This window comes from Cervus elaphus, chromosome 9 (assembly GCF_910594005.1).
Source record: "Cervus elaphus chromosome 9, mCerEla1.1, whole genome shotgun sequence".
Taxonomy (NCBI): Eukaryota; Metazoa; Chordata; class Mammalia; order Artiodactyla; family Cervidae; genus Cervus; species Cervus elaphus.
The window spans coordinates 49,980,321-49,996,657 of NC_057823.1; the positions used below are offsets into that span (position 1 = coordinate 49,980,321).

General features: G+C 44.8%; 1 protein-coding gene across 2 annotated transcripts in view; it reads right to left on the minus strand.

The window, feature by feature from the left end:
• The window catches only part of SPOCK1 (SPARC (osteonectin), cwcv and kazal like domains proteoglycan 1), a 559,487-nt gene that overhangs the window by 157,483 nt on the left and 385,667 nt on the right, over positions 1–16,337 (minus strand). For both annotated transcript variants that reach the window (XM_043912845.1, XM_043912844.1), the window contains one exon: positions 13,690–13,816. In XM_043912845.1, the coding sequence (XP_043768780.1) occupies positions 13,690–13,816 (127 nt within the window). The remainder of the gene's footprint in view (positions 1–13,689; positions 13,817–16,337) is intronic.

Below are 16,337 nucleotides of genomic sequence, written 5' to 3' on the forward strand. Positions count from 1 at the left end.
TCAATGTCATCAAGTAGTATGCACTATTATCTATCTGGCCTTCACGCAGCATAATTATTTTAATATTCCATCATGATGTTACACACATTAGTAGGTCATTCCTTTTTATTTCTGGGGTGTACTCAATTGTATGGATATACCACATTTGTTCATTCATTCACTTGATGGACACGTGAGTTGTCTGCAGTTTTCAGTTATTATAAATAAAGTCACTATGAACATTTATTAACAAGTATTCCTGTGAACATATTCTTTCCTTTCTCTTGGGTAAAGATCTGGAGTTAGAATGGCTATATCATGTGACAGTACTTCTTTTTTAAAGAAACTTCCAAACTGCTGTTTTCCAGAGCAGGTGGGGCATTTTACATTCACCAGCAGCGTGTGAGAGTTCCAGTTCCTTCACATGACAGCCATCACTTTACATGACCATTAAAAAAAAAAAAAATGACATTCTCATGCAGTGATGTCTCATTGTGGTTGTAATTTATATTTCTTCAATGATAAAGGTGGATCTTTTTTTTTTTAATGTTGATCTTTTTTATGTGCTTATTTATCACCACCATAACCTCTTTGATGGAGTGCCTACCAAAATATTTTGCCTACTTTTATTGGGTTGTTTCTCCATTATTTTATATATATGTGTGTGTGTGTGTGTGTGTGTGTGTGTGTATTCTGGACACAAGTTCTGTATCGGATACATGATTTTCAAATATGTTGTCCTTAGGCTGTGGCTTCATTTTTCATTCTCTTCACAGTCACCTTCAAAGGCAGAGTTTTTCTAAAAGTATCAATTTTTTATTTTATGCATCATGCTTTTGGTTTTTTATCTAAGAAATATTTGCCTAATCCAAGGTCACAAAAATGTTTCTATTTTTTCCTAGACGTACACAGCTTTAGGTTTTATATTTAAATATATGAGATATGTATTTTTATACTTTTACAAGTTTACCACTTTTGCTTTTCCTAAAACCATCCTGCAAATATAGCTTCCTTTCTTCCACCCATGTTCATTTTCAGTATTCAACACTGGAGACAATAAGATTAGCAGGAGATATTTTCTCCCCTCAAAGACTTTTTTTTATTTTTACTTTTTTTATTTAGGAAAAATTGTGAATATATGCCAAAGTGGAGAAATTAGTATAATGAATCTCCACAATGCCAACTAAAATTGTTGCTCCCCATCTGGTTCTCTAAGGATGAAGTCACTAGTCACTACAATCGCTGACCTTCAACACACCCTAAAAGGGTTTCAGGGTGGAGATCAGGAATAAGGCCGTCTAGGCTCTGGGAAAAACTGTCAGAATAGGACTTCAGATAGTTAGTTCATAAGATTTCATGAGCCCAAAAAGCACTAAAATAATTAACAGAGACATCTACTCCTTGTGACTAGCAGCAACCTTCTTTCAAAATATGTGCTTGATCACATATTCACCAAACTCACCCATATAATACTGACTTTCACTGCTACCTCTCTGGAGCAACTCCTCAGAACTATCTCAACCACTGTCTCCCAGGCTACAGTCCTCATTTGGTGCAAAATAAAGCTTAACTCACAACTCTTATGTTGTGCTTTTTTTTTTTTTTCAGTTGGCTATAACATCAGTTCAACAATTTCCAAGTTTTCCCACATTTGCTTGATCTTACTTAAATTATCTTAAAAGCAAGTCTTCTATGTTCTTTACAATGTATCTCTTTTAAAAAATGTGTTTTCCTTCAGTCAGTTCAGTTCAGTTCAGTCACTCAGTCGTGTCCGACTCTTTGAGACCCTATGAATCACAGCACGCCAGGCCTCCCTGTCCATCACCAACTCCCGGAGTCTACCCAAACCCATGCCCATCGAGTCGGTGATGCCATCCAGCCATCTCATCCTCTGTCGTCCCCTTCTCCTCCTGCCCCCAATCCTTCCCAGCATCAGGGTCTTTTCCAATGAGTCAACTCTTCGCATGAGGTGGCTAAAGTACTGGAGTTTCAGCTTCAGCTTACTCAACTACAATTCTATCAACACATCTAATTCCCAGTCCATTATCAATTTCCCTCAAAGTCCCCTTGGGCTTATCCTAGTAGGAAGGGCTCAAGGATGCTTCACTGAGGAGATGGTGCTTAGGCAGAGCCCCGGAGTCGAAAATCACAGGAATGTGTTTATGCCACTTTGGGCAAAGGAAGATATGGGTAAGGGAGGCTCAATCCATTCTATCCCATTACATGTGCTAAAATGCACATACACAAAAGGATGAACCCTTTCTACTCCACCTCTATTTTGCTTTGTTTGGTGCCAGGGAATTGGGTCCTGTGGTGGTATGCTACAAATAAATGCTTAATAGAACTGAGGACAGGTGACTGCTCTTGAGCTCTCCCAGCAAGAAAACAATGGAAGAGATGAGAAATGTAGCAGATCTTGCTCAGGACCACTTTTGGGGAGTCCCACCCCATTTATGCCTACTATCATCTTTTGGTCTCTCTATAAGGAGAGGAAAAAGCAAATAAAACCTTATAAGGAACTTCATCTGGTCAACCCAGTCAGGGTCCCTGGGTTCCCGTGGTACCTAGTCACCACTGCAGAGCCCGCCTTTGGGGAGGTTTGCATTTCAAAGCAATCACTAGTGCCTTTGGATAAGAACGTGGGGAAATTGCTCTTTTGGACACAGGATCTTCCCTGCTGCAGAAAATCTTCCATTTTGAGCACCTTGATGGACAGAATCCAACATCACAGGAAGCTGCCACCCTTGGCCAAAGGATAGAGCACTTTTATCCTATGCATGGTATATAAAGATGCAAAAACATTCCACTTGTTTTAGAAAGGGAGAAAACCACTAAAGTACTATGGTAAAAGGGAGAGCATCATTTAAGTCATATCTCTCAATTAGCAGTTACGGCATCAGTTCACAGTAAATTCTAACCCAGCTAAAGATCCCCTCTGCAGCCATGAAATTAAAAGATGCTTGCTCCTTGGAAGAAAAGTTATGACCAACCTAGACAGCATATTAAAAAGCAGAGACATTACTTTGCCAACCAAAGTCTGTCTAGTCAAAGCTATGGTTTGTCCAGTAGTCATGTATGGATATGAGAGTTGGACTATAAAGAAAGCTGAGCACTGAAGAACTGATGCTTTTGAACTGTGGTGTTGGAGAAGACTCCTGAGAGTCCCTTGGACTGCAAGGAGATCCAACCAGTCCATCCTAAAGGAAATCAGTCCTGAAGATTCATTGGAAGGACTGATGCTGAAGCTGAAACTCAATCCTTTGACTACCTGATGAGGAGAGCTGACTCATTTGAAAAGACCCTGATGCTGGAAAAGATCAAAGGCAGGAGGAGAAGAGGATGAGACGCTTGGATGGCATCACAACTCAATGGACATGAGTTTGAGTAAACCCTGGGAGTTGGTGATGGACAAGGAGGTGTGGCGTGCTGCAGTCCATGGGGTCACAAAGAGTTGGACATGACTGAACTACTGAACTGAACTGAAAGATCTCCTCACTCTCTGACATAACATACAGGTCCTAGCCCAAGGCATAGAAAGTGCCTTAGGAGCATTACCCATATCTAGCACTGAAATATTCTCTCAGAAAATGTCATGAATAAGTATGACTGTACTCATTTGAGCAATAAGCCAACAGGGAATATTTTGTTTGCTTGTTTTTAAAGAAAAACAAAAGCAACATGAACCTGAACTTAATTAAACTTGTTTGTAATTATTTAATTAGATTTATAACACTGAACATATTCATTCTGGCCAGGGACCTTTCTCTCTTCTAAAGGATTGGTTGGCAGAGATCTCATGTGCTTTGCAATTTTTCCTAATCCTTAATTTCATCTCCTGTTGAGGTGAGGATGCTCATAATCGTGTTCAGGTAATTGCTTTATCAAATGGTTTAATTGTGCATTCAACAGAACTGACAACAAGAAGGTTATTCTTCCTAATGTGTTTTTAACAAAAGCACTAACTAATTACATGGCATTCTATTCAGGGCATTTGAGAAGAAGAAATGAAAACCTATTCTTCAAATCTTGGTTAAACACATGTTTGCATATACAGCATAGAAATAAGTGGTAAAATAATTAGTTGCATTGTTTCCTTCTGCTATAACTTCATAGCTAATCTGCATGTTGAAGCAGACCATGTAAATTCTGAGGATGCATTTTCACCATGGATGGCGTCTGAACATCTGTGCTTTCTGAAAATGTCACAATAACCGTTTTTCCTAAAAGTTTATCCTCAGGAGCCAAAAAGACTTACTTTGGCATGTTCCAAAAAGAAATAAAAGCTTAATACAACTGAGGACAGGTGTACCTCATGATTAGAAGGAAGTATTACAACAGTAGGCCAAATGCTTTAAAAGATTTCTGAATCAAAATGGTGCTGAATCTATTTTATTTTAGATGAGATTTCTCTTCAACTAGATAACTAACATGTTTGGTATGGACCTGCATGATATGTTCCTTTTTGCCTACCATTTCTAGAAACACGTGCAGGTCAAGCCGTTTCAGTCGTGTCTGACTCTTTGTGACCCCATGGACTGTAGATCACCAGGCTTCTCTGTCCATGGTATTCTCCAAGCAAGAATACTAGAGTGGGTTGCCATGCCCTCCTCCAGGGGCTCTTTCCAACCCAGGGACTGAATTTTGTCTCCAGGGGCTCCTGCACTGCAGGTAGATTCTTTACCAGTGAGCCACCAGAGAAGCCCCTCCTAGAAACACAGTACACCTTAACACATCCTGGTATGCTCAAGCTAGTGTCATTTAGCTGAAGCCTGTAACGACACAAATATTTAATAATATTCAGTATTTTAAAAGGTGATTATGCAATACACTACTTTAAAATTTTTATTCAGTCCAGTTAATACTCTTTCCCTCTCTTTTACTGGTTAAAAAAAAAAAAAAACACTACACTTGATCAAAGTGAAGGGTAGAGTTAAGAGGGTCCTGTGACCATAGTATTTAATTAAAGGATGGACACACAGTTCAAAAACAGCTGACTGGAATCCTTTCCTGGGATTGAAACACAGATATTGGCAAATTTCTTTGCATTTTCTAGGCTAGAAGCAAATAAATCTGGGGCTGTCAAAATCTATATTCCTTGCCAAGGGGAGAAAGCCTCTTGGCAGAATGAAGCCAAGCAGAGACGGACAAAGATGAGAAAGAAGGAAAGGCAGTGTTGTCAACACTGAATTTCCGCTTCTTTCTCTGAGGTCTGCCTACCCCCGTATACTTTCTAGCCTTGAATGCCAGTAAATCTTCATTTTTTGATGAAGCTAAGTTTGAGTTATGTTTCTGTCACTTGAAATCAAAAGCATCCTGATGATACAGCTGGTACTTTATATTACTTTTCAGATGGCGTTTAACTCGTAGAAGTAAAGACTGTCACTCAAGAATCAGACAGACCATGGTTCAAATATCTACCCTGCTGCCAAGAGCTGTGTTGACCTTGGACAGAGTTTTACAAGTTCAGTTTTCTCCTCTTTGAGACCGCTAGTGGTCTCCACCACAAAAGTTTATTGTGAGAATTAGATGGAATAATGGAGAAAATAGAATACTACAGCACTTAGTACAATATCAGAGTATCTAATATATGTTCAATAATTAATACTGTTGTTTTGCTGTTATTGCCATTGTTGTTACCATTTAAAATATTACTAGGGTAGAGGCTTCTAGATTACTCCAGTATACACTCCATTCTTCTTTTTAATAATACAACTCTCAAATTTTAGCTGGGTATAGAGCTGCCCAGAATAAAACCCTCATTTCCCAGCCTCCCCTGCAGCTTGGCATAGCCTTATGACTAACTTATGGCCAGCAGGATGTGAGCAGAAGGGACCTTAGTGACTTACAGACCTTGCCTCCTCCATTTCCTCCTTCTAAATGGCTGGGCACAGCAGCCACTTTGAATCCAAAAGCTCAATAGCTCCAACTGCTGAGGATGACAAAACAATAAAGTAAAGGATGCTGGTCATTGACAGTCTGGAATCAGCATGTTGGCCCCAGGCTGCTTATCTTTAGAATGTTTCCAAGATATAAAAGTAAAACTGTGTCCCATTTAAGCCTCTGTTCCATTTGGACTTTTGCTATAGCAGCCAGAACATATATCCTAATATACAATAAATATTTTATATATTATTTATTCCTGTTCCTGTCTAAAACCCCATGAAAGAGAAGAGGGAATGATAGCCAAACAAGAGCAAGAACTAATAGTTGAGGGTTTTCGTACGATGAACACTAACTTCTCATTATTTAGTGAGGTTTGGCACCCCCAGACTGATAAAAGGATGATGAAAATCAACAAGACCTCAGGGTGTGGTGGGGGTAAAAGCAAAGTTGGGACATCTGCCATGGAGGACTTGTCCCCAAACTTCAAGCTGGTTAATGTATACAACAAACTTGCTTAGAGTTGGTTAGATGCCACTAAGTATATCTCCAAAGGCATAACACTTCTCATGTTAGCTTTTTTCTAAGCTACATAAAATTAAAATATTAATAGTGAAACCTGACCCAACCCCCTCATCAAACCTTTGATGTCCACGTGGTCTAGAGGCACATGATCCAACCCTCTCCTCCCACAACCACCTGAGAGCAGGCAGGGATGGGGTCGGGTATTTACTAGTCCTTAGTTCCCCTAAGGGTTGTACCCATGGCTGCATGCAATGTCCTGCCTAAGTGCTGCTATTCCTCTTGTTCCTGGGACCACGGCCACTGCCATGGTGCTCCAGTTTCCTCCTGCACTAATGTGCAAAGGCAAGCCTCCCACCTCATTGTCCAATCATCTTCTCTTCTGCATAGTCAGAAGTGCAGTCAGAAAAAAATATTGTATATTAAAATGCATATGTGGAATCTATAAAAATGGCATACATGATCTTATTTACAAAGCAGAAATAGAGACACAGATGTAGAAAACAAATGTATGGATACCAAGGAGGAAGGAGGTGGGATGAACTAAGAGATTGGGATTGACATATATATACTATTAACAGTATGTATAAAACAGGTAACTAATGAGAACCTACTGTATAGTACAAGGAACTTCACTCAGTGCTCTGTGGTGACCTAAATGGGAAGGAAATGCAAAAACAAGGGATATATGTATACATCTAGCTGATTGCCTTTGCTATACAGCGGAAACTAGCAAAACATTGTAAAGCAACTATACGCCAATAAAAATTAATTTAAAAAAAAGTGAGGCCCTCACCAAGGAGCCATTTGCAAGTGAAGACAATTTTCACCCAGCAAGTTCTATGCAGACAGGGCTATCTAAAAATATCCCTGAGAACACTGACAGCGACGATGCAGCCAAAAAGCAGCGGAACTGCATATAAAAACCACCTATGCCTGTCGTGGACACAGGGCCACAAAAGTCTGCGGGAGACCAAGAAGACACACCAAGCCCGATGCTATCTTAAGAAGGCTCATAGATTCAGGCCTGGATTCATGCTAACCCTCAGAACAGCCTGTTCGTGGGAAATGCCGGCCAACAGAGACTCCATTTGCCAAGAACTTCAAATATGACCTTTACTTGGTAGCAATTGTTGGAAACTATTAAGATGACTCTGAAAATAATATAATCCTCAGCGACAATATGTTGAAAGAAATGCCAAGCCTGTAAGGCAAGCTCTCTTTCCCCCTCCTTCACGTGCGCATTCTCAGAACAGAGGAGAACGGTCTTCTTCCACAGCGCTTCCTAACTCGGCATCTCTCTCCTGCATCCAGACAGAAAGGAGCCATTTGCTAATTGTTTCACAGCAGTTAATGAAAAAATGCTGTTGGGAGGGGAGGGGCAGAGCAGAAGAATGTTTGCCTGCTTGTTTTCCCAATCCCAACAGCCAGGCTGATGCCAGAGAACAAGGTTCCCAGGGGCAAGCCGAGAACCTTCTCCTTCCTCCATGCAGCTTCTGCCTGGATATGAGCACGCCCAGCCCCGACAGCTGCACTCTGGTCACGTGGGTGTAAAAATAGAGAGACATCAAGGAAATCCTATTAAAAGAGGTCTGACCAGGGAAGGGACTTCCCTAGCAGTTCAGTGGTTAAGAATGCATGCATTCATTGGAGGGGGCACGGGTTCGATCCCTGGTCCAGAAACTAAGATCCTGTATCCCACATGATGTGGTCGAAAATAAATCAGTAAAAATAAATTGCAAAAAAGGCCCAGACAGGAGAGAGCCAGCAGGGCCAGAACGTGGAGCCACAGGAAACTCCACGCCAGCTCCCTTCTGAGTTCCCAGGACCCCAGCATCGTTCCACATCTGCCCACACTTTCCCCAAAGACCTCTCCTCTCCAGAGGGAGGAAGAGCTGAGACTGCCCACTTGAAGCCTGGGCCACAGTGACGCTTCCCCTCTTACAGGTAAAATTACCAGTGAGCAGCCAGGACCCCAGGAGCTTTCCTCTTTCTGTGCATTTAACAGCAGAGAAAGGAGAGGCACTCACAGATGCCAGGGTCCCTCTGGTTTAGGCTGAGGCCACGGAGCCGCTGGCAAGAGCAACTCCAAGTCCCACGGGAACCTGGATGGTAAAGACGTCCTTCTGCTGAGCTCAAAGCTAAAATGACTCTCTATGTTTGAAACTGAGACAGTCACCAAGTCCCGCTATGACTTCCTGAATGCAACTTCTGACTGCATTCTATCCAGCTCTACAGCCACCATACAAGTCCAGTCCTGCCCTGATCACTCCTAGTGCACAGCCAGGGTAAGTGGAGGCAAAATACAGATCCTTAGTAAGACCACCAGGGTTCTTAGGGTGAAGTCCCACCCCTATCATTTGGCCTTCAATGCCCTGGAAAAGTGGTCCCTGATAATTTTCTAGCCTCATTTTTGTAGGTAGTTAGCCCTCTATCCCCAGTCCACGTGTGACACCACAGCAGTGCTTCAAGGGGGTTCTTGTGTTTCATCTCTCCAACTCCCTTTTTCCTCTGATGAAATGAGCTCTCTATATCTCCCACCCCTATCTGTACTCTGGGCGACTCCTTCCAGGTTTAAGATCTCAGTGAACCATTGTTTCCCTCTAAGAGGACTACTCACAACTCCAAACTGGTTGAGGTGGCCCTGTTTCGTGTCCTGCAGCACCCCAAACATCCCTTATCTGAACACCTAGTTTAATGAAAGGAGACTGCTCCGTAACCTATCTTCCTTGTGAATTCTGTGAAAACAGGGCTTTGTTTTTTGCATCATCCCCAGTATTTAGCATAATGTGTGACAGTAAGAAAGAATTCACTAAACACTTACTGAATTTCTGGACTGCTTCAGTTTTCCTGGCTAGGACCTCAGGGCAAGTTAAATGATGAGGGTCATCCTTACTGCCTAAAAGACACATCGAGGGGCAGGGTCTCCACCATGCTCTACCATGCCAGGCTGTAGTGCTGGCCTCCGATGCCTATTCCCAGTGGTTTCTGTTCCTTATCTGTCGGTGGGTTTATGCTTTATAGAGTCTGAATACAGAGCCATTTATTGCCATGTAACATCTTATATCCCTTCATCTCCAGATTCTGTGCATTCTTGTAGATTTTATCTTTGATCCTGGGGGAGTCACAGAGCTCTGAGTAGCATCCCTGGTGCCAGGTCACTGAAAGAGCCCTGCTACAGACAGAGGTTCTAAATGTATCTCCCTCTGTTCTAGGAGCTCCTGATCGTTCAGGGTCCAGAGCAGAAAGAAAGTTTGTTTGATGGAACCTGAAGACAAACTCCAAGCACCAAGGACAGAGCTGACACCTAGTCTCTGTCCTCCCCCTGCTCCTGACGGCGCTCCCCAGACTTCTGATCCATCTGTGAAAGGGTTAGCACTTCCCCTGGAGGACTGTGACTATTTCTTACAGATTTCCTTGATGGTGACGGGACTGGGTTGTAATACATTTTTGCCAAATTTTTCGTGAATTTGATTTATGACATATAAAATCACTTCTAGTTATACACGCATCCTGGTCTCATCTGTCCTTTGTTTCTTGACCCCAATGACCTCAAAAAGGTCATAACTCCCAGGGGATGGGAAGTCATTTGTTCACTAACAGTCAACTCATTCACTCTATTAACTGCCCGTCCACTGGCAGTCCTGTTGACAGCTTTGTCTGGGAGACTAAAATGTGCTCTTGAACCTCAGTAAAGAAGTGGTTGTAGATATAGGGGGCAATAACTAAAGCACTCCAATAGTGAACCTGACCAGTCTGAAATATCTCCCCTGAAAGGAAGTCTAATTGCACACCACAAGGGTTTAGAATTGGTCTTGGCTTCAGAGGTCTTGGGCAATCAATGCACACCTTCAGCATTTGATTCATTTTTTTTTTTTTTAAAAAGAGAATTTCAACTTTCTAGAAGTTAAGATAGAAAACTAGGAACTAATGTCAAAAACCAACATCCACACCATTTTCCTGGGCTTCCCTGGTGGTGCTAGTGGTAAAGAACCTGTCTGCCAATGCAGGAGACGTAAGAGACTCGGGGTTTGAACCCTGGATTAGGAAGGTCTCCTGGAGGAAGGCAAGGCAACCCACTCCAGTATTCTTGCTTGGAGAATCCCATGGACAGAAGAGCCTGGCAGGCTACAGTCAGAGGGAGTCAGACATGACTGAAGTGACTTAGCGCGCATGCACACCATTTTTTCATTGCATGATGGCCCTCCACCAGCAACTCCCTCTGTTTTAACTTGATTAAAATTGCGATGATCACATATAACCAGGCAGGAAGCTTGAGAATCAAACTCTGCCACTGCGCTTGACTCTTTGGGCCTCAGTCTACCCTACATGGAGGATGGGGAGAAGGGTACTACAACTTCTGATGAGAAGGCTTAGATCTCTTCTTTTGCTCCAAGAAAAGACAGCTGACCAGGTCTGGGGAAGGTGCAGGAATTCAGGGCCACTAGAGAATAACAGGCTGGGGCTAGAGCTGGGGGCAGGCTTTAGAACTCTGCTCAGCAGACTCTGGAAGCCATTTATCTTTTTGAGGAATCATTCTTGATTCAAGGAGCCTTCCAAATTCTGATCCTGCCTCTCAAACAAGCTATTTATCACTACCTATAAGCAAGCAACCTTCTCTAACACAAAAAGCCAACTTTTCAGGCCCAAACTGCAGGGGGGCCCTGACCAGCAAACATTTGCAGAGACATTCCCTGGGCAACTGACAGCATTTCAAGCCACATCTGACAGGTTACGACTGCTCCTTGTAGCTTAAGGGTCACGGGGAGCTAAAAGCACTTGAAGTTCCTCCTGCGAACGAGAGACAGAGGAGAGCAGGCAGGGTGCTGCTGGAGTCTGACGTGCAATGTGCCACTTGCCCCAAACAGCCCCTGATCACTCACTGACACTTCAATGGCTCGTCCTCCAGCTGCAGACGCCAGGATCAGACAGTTCACTCCAGAGCTGGAGGGAATAACTGAACAGCACAAATAGGAGGCTTCACAAAGACAGACTCGTTGCAAGGAGCCCCTCTCTGCCAGGGGCCCCCAGGCTGGGTGTTTAACTAAGCAACGCAGCTCAGGGTGGGGATGGCTGATTTCTCCCAGTCACCGAGCTCCCTGGAACCCAATCACTAAAATTCGGGAAGGGCTGCACAAGCTGGAATCTCGCCGCTCCTTCTCAGTGGGAATCCGCAAGGGCTCCTCTCTCCTGTCCATGATACTGAGCACCCCCCTGTGTGTCCTGTGCCTGGTGAAGGCAGATGGGCATCGTTTCTGCCCCTAGGACTACACACTCTTAAGAGAGACATGGGCAAGAAGGTATTTACAGTAAACAAGTGTCTGCAAGCTTGGCACAGGCCAGCCACCTGCTCACCTTCCTAGCTTTGACTGAAGGTCTCCTCCGGGACCATTCTCACATCCTCTGTTTCCTTCTCCCCTGTGCCTCTCCCCTTACTGCCAGCACCACCATCAGGGCATCCTCTCAGTTCTTCGAACTCATCATCCTGCCTTAGAGCCTTGGCCCATGCTATTTTATCTAGAACATTTTTCTGGTTCCTTCAGGGTCAGGGGAGCAGGGAACAGGGGAAGATGAGCATACTCAGCCAGGTTGGGCTGGGCTATCTGGCCAGGGTGTTCTGGCCATGATCCTGGGGGGAGAAGCTGTAATTCACACAGCACGTCTCAGGTTGGGGGGTGGAGTGTAAGGATTACAGACTCAGGTCAGGAGGAAGAACCAACATGCTTGTTTCCACTACATTGTACATTTCCCGGGCACCTGGCACAGAGCCTGGTGCATAGGAAGGGCTCTAGTGAAACCTGCTGAAAGAACAATGGAATGATTACCAAACAGTAATGACAGTAGTGAGCTCCTAAAGCAGATTACACAGGTCTGGGTCCAAGCGAGACAAACCTTCCGGCTTCCTGCTTTGTTACATATATTCCTTTTAGTGAGAAAAATGTGAAAAAACAGGATAAAAGTCTACTTTCAGCAAATAAAAAGACATTACTCATATCAAGAAGAGTCAGTAGAAAAGCCTGCACAGCCTTATCGTAATCCAAATAAGCTTCCAAGGACAGCAGAGGGGACCCCCGGCCTGTGCCATCTCCATGGTGTAAAGATCAGACGGTGAGGGGACCACAGAGAATGGAAACCATGCACCATGCAGTGGGGATGGACAGAGGCGGGACCAAGGACCACACAGCAATGTGGCCACAAACGCCCAAGGTGTCACCATCTGCAATTCTTGTCAGCCCCGACTCTATTCTGCAAATGAACCTTACACAGGAAACAAGGAGTTAAAAGTGGGACAGCTGTGGCTAGAGGGGATGGGAGGGTCAGAGCCCCACTCCTTGCCTCCCACCCACGTCTCATAGAAAGTTCCTGAGACCCCTGCACACCACTCTTCACACGTAGCATTAAGCAGGGTACTGACTTATATTTGTTGAATAAGAGAACAAATAGGTAAACCCTTACCAATTTTGTGGTTTCTTTTTCTTCTATTCATTAACCCAGTGAAATGTCCATTCCCAAACACAGATAGACAACCTTCACCCAAGGAGACCATTAGGAATTTCAAGAACAAAATCTCCCTCCTTCACCCTGGTGATCCCTGCCCCTCTGCCTCTAATTCGTTTTATTAGAGCCCAGATGAAAAGCTCCTCTTCTTTTCCTCATCACTCTGATAAGAATAAACAGACCCACTTTATCCCTAGTTCCTTTTCCTATGAAACCATTTTCTCTTCATTGGTTTGAGTTAAAATGACCGGTCGCCATACTAGCAAGCCCCCTCCCATTAGACTGCAAGGCCTGAAGTCCCCAGAGAAAGGAATGGCAGACCCTCTAGCGCCGGGTCTGGTGTCGCACTGGACACAGTCTAGACACACAATAAATGCTGCTTAAACATGTGCTGACATCACTCGCCTTCCTTTCACCATGCCGTCCCTAAGACGTGGTGTCCCCCTCATGGGTCTCCCTCATGTCTAGGCTACCCATCAGCTAGGTTGAATGACTCATGTCTTTGGAACAGTTTGCTCCCTCATCTCCTCCAGGAAGCTGGTCTAGATTCACTTCAGGATCACATGCCATTCTTGGAATCACCCTTCTTCCCCTTAGCCCTTGATCACTCCAGTTACAGAGATCATAATGATTTTATCTCATCTCTTCGGTCAAAGAGTCTATTCCTGTGGCAGCTTATCAAAGGCAAGGCCCCAAGTCCATCGAGATTCACAGGGTCCTGTTTCCGCCCAGAGCCTTGTCAGAACAAGCAGACACAGTACTTCTTGATGATAAAAAAAAAAAAAAAAAAAGACAATGAAGAAAACTGACCTTGGATGTATAGGTGTGGCCATCGGAGCCACAGACCATGGCTGACTGTGCCACGGGGCAGGGCTTGCACTTGACCAGATTCGAAGGTCCGACCCAGTGCTTGTGGACCACGGTCCCCTTCTTTTGCCTGAGGATGAAAGAAAGAGGGCATAAGTAACTGATGCGCCAGTTTCCAGGGGTCTTTCTCCTCCAGGTAACCTGGATAAAGGCCAAATAAAAGAGGGCTGGTCAAACAGTCCAGCGCATCCCCAAGTCCCCTGGTTAGCACCCTCATTGAGTCCAGCGCACTGACAGCAGGCAGGAAACAGTTCCAAAAACCTAGGTTCACCCACCAGATGGACAGAAGAAAGCAATGTGGCCACTAAAATTGTTGTAAACACATGACTTATTTTTTTTAATTGGAATATAATTGCTTTACAAGGATGTGCCAGTTTCTGCTGTATGGTGCAGTGAATCAGCCATAGGTCTACAGATATCCCCTCCCTCTTGAACCTCCCTCCCACCTACTCACCCCCCATCCCACCCATCCAAGCCAACATGGAGCACTGAGCTCCCTGTGCTGAAGAGACATTGACAACACACTAGAAAGACGATGAGAAACTGACTCTGTCGGTTCCTCCAGCCCCCTGTGGAGGGTGGCAGATCACGGGTGTCCCCACACAGCACCCAGAGCCTCAGATGCCTCCGGGGCTGATGAGCGTCCTCCGAGGAAGAGGACACACAGACGACTCAGAGAATAGTCTAGATAGAAGCATGTCTCCAAACACACCCAAACGGCTTTATCACAGCTGTGGAAAAGCATCTCTGGATACGTTTTAAAGCAATTTCAGTCCAGCTTTCAATTTGCCATGCGACAGCAGCTCTGAGGTGATGTCACTTTCAGCTGCTAAAATCATCAGAATTCTACTCTTTCATTCCAGCTCCGGCATCCCCCTAGCCTAACCTTTGTCATAATGATAAATGGCGCTATTAGGATGGCTTATGTCCACGGAAAGAGCCCTGTCCTCATATCATAAACCACCAAAATCAAGGCCTGCAGTTACAGCCGCCCTTCCTCTCTCAGAGGAGCTGTCTTCCCAGAAAACCACTGGGAGCCACATCCCCGGCTGAGGGGCCAGGGCTGGGTGGTGGACAGGCAAGTCAGGTGGGTACTGTGCCCTTGAGGCACTCGGCTTGGGCCATCCTGTGAGGGGCTTAGTTGGGCTCCAGAGTCACAAAATACATGTCCAAACCTCAGCTCTGCCACTTACTGTGCCACCGCAGCAGGATATTTCACCCCATAAGGCTCAGTTTCCTTATCTGTAAAGTACGGGAAGGAATAGTATCTCCTTCAAGTGGATAGTATGAGGATTAAAATGGATATGTATGTAAATGACTCAGTACAATGCCTGGAAAAAAGGGAGCAATCAAAATGTCATCACCATTATTATTGCTGTCTAGTCACTACGTTGTGTCCTACTCTTTGTGACCCTATGGGCTGTAGCCTGCCAGGCTCTTCTGTCCACGGGATTTCCCAGGCAAGAATACTGGAGTGGGTTACCATTCCCTTCTCCAGGGGATCATCTTGATCCAAGGATTGAACCTGCATCCCTTGCATTGGCAAAGTGGATTCTTTACCACTGAGCCACCAGAGAAGCCCATTATCATTATTATTTGCTCCATTAGATGGAGGTATAGGGAATGGCAGCACCATTGCCATAGAAATGTGACTTAATTCTAAGTCCCTAGGTCTGGAGTTGGCGCTGAACTCCCCAGAACTCACGGGCCACAATGAGTAAATCTTTTCTGCCAAGTGTAGAAGGGATCTTCAGCACCTCGGGAATTCAGGTTTGGCAGCTGATGTGACCTACCCCTTTCCAAATGAAGGAAAGTGAGATACAAATGACATCCACCAACTTGGTTCTTATCCTACCTCAATTCTGTCCCAGCAGTTTGTGGGAGGCAGTAAGTGGAAGGAGGTCTGTTTGGGGAATCATTGGGTTGGCCCAAAAGTTCATTCGTTTATGGGAAACCCAAATGGACTTTCTGGCCAACCCAATACCTTGGCAGTTGACAGCAGGAGGGTGACCACACACCCAGTGCACAACACCTTAGAGAAACTGGGGACCCCAGGCCAGGCGGGGCCATAGACTGAGCCCACCTGAACAGTGAACCGGGAAAGGAAGTCCCATGAGGGCACTTGGGGAGGCCTGGTCCAGATGACTCATTTTATTCACAGGGACAACTAAAGCCAAGCTGGGGAAGGGTTTGCCCACTGGAAAGGACTGGTGGCTAGGGAATGGTGACAACCACACAGCCACAGAATGTCAGGAATGGCTTTCCTTCAACCCTCCTCAGACACACCTAGATGACTCACCTGAAAATTTGCTGGGGGCACCTACACGCGCACCACTAGGGCTCCTCTCTCCAAGGCCTCCTACTGTTTCCTCAGTAGTTACTCACCTTGTCCCTGCCTCTCTGTCTGGAATAAAAACATCTACTGTCCACATTTCTAAATCACATGGATATGGGTCTCCTATTATCTTTAACCAAACACACTTTCTTCTTTCAAGATGTGTTCTGGACTACGGGAAAAGGGATGGGAGGGGACGGGACTCCACGCAGCAGACAAGCAGGCTGCCGGCACAGGCTTTAATCTCGGAGTGGGT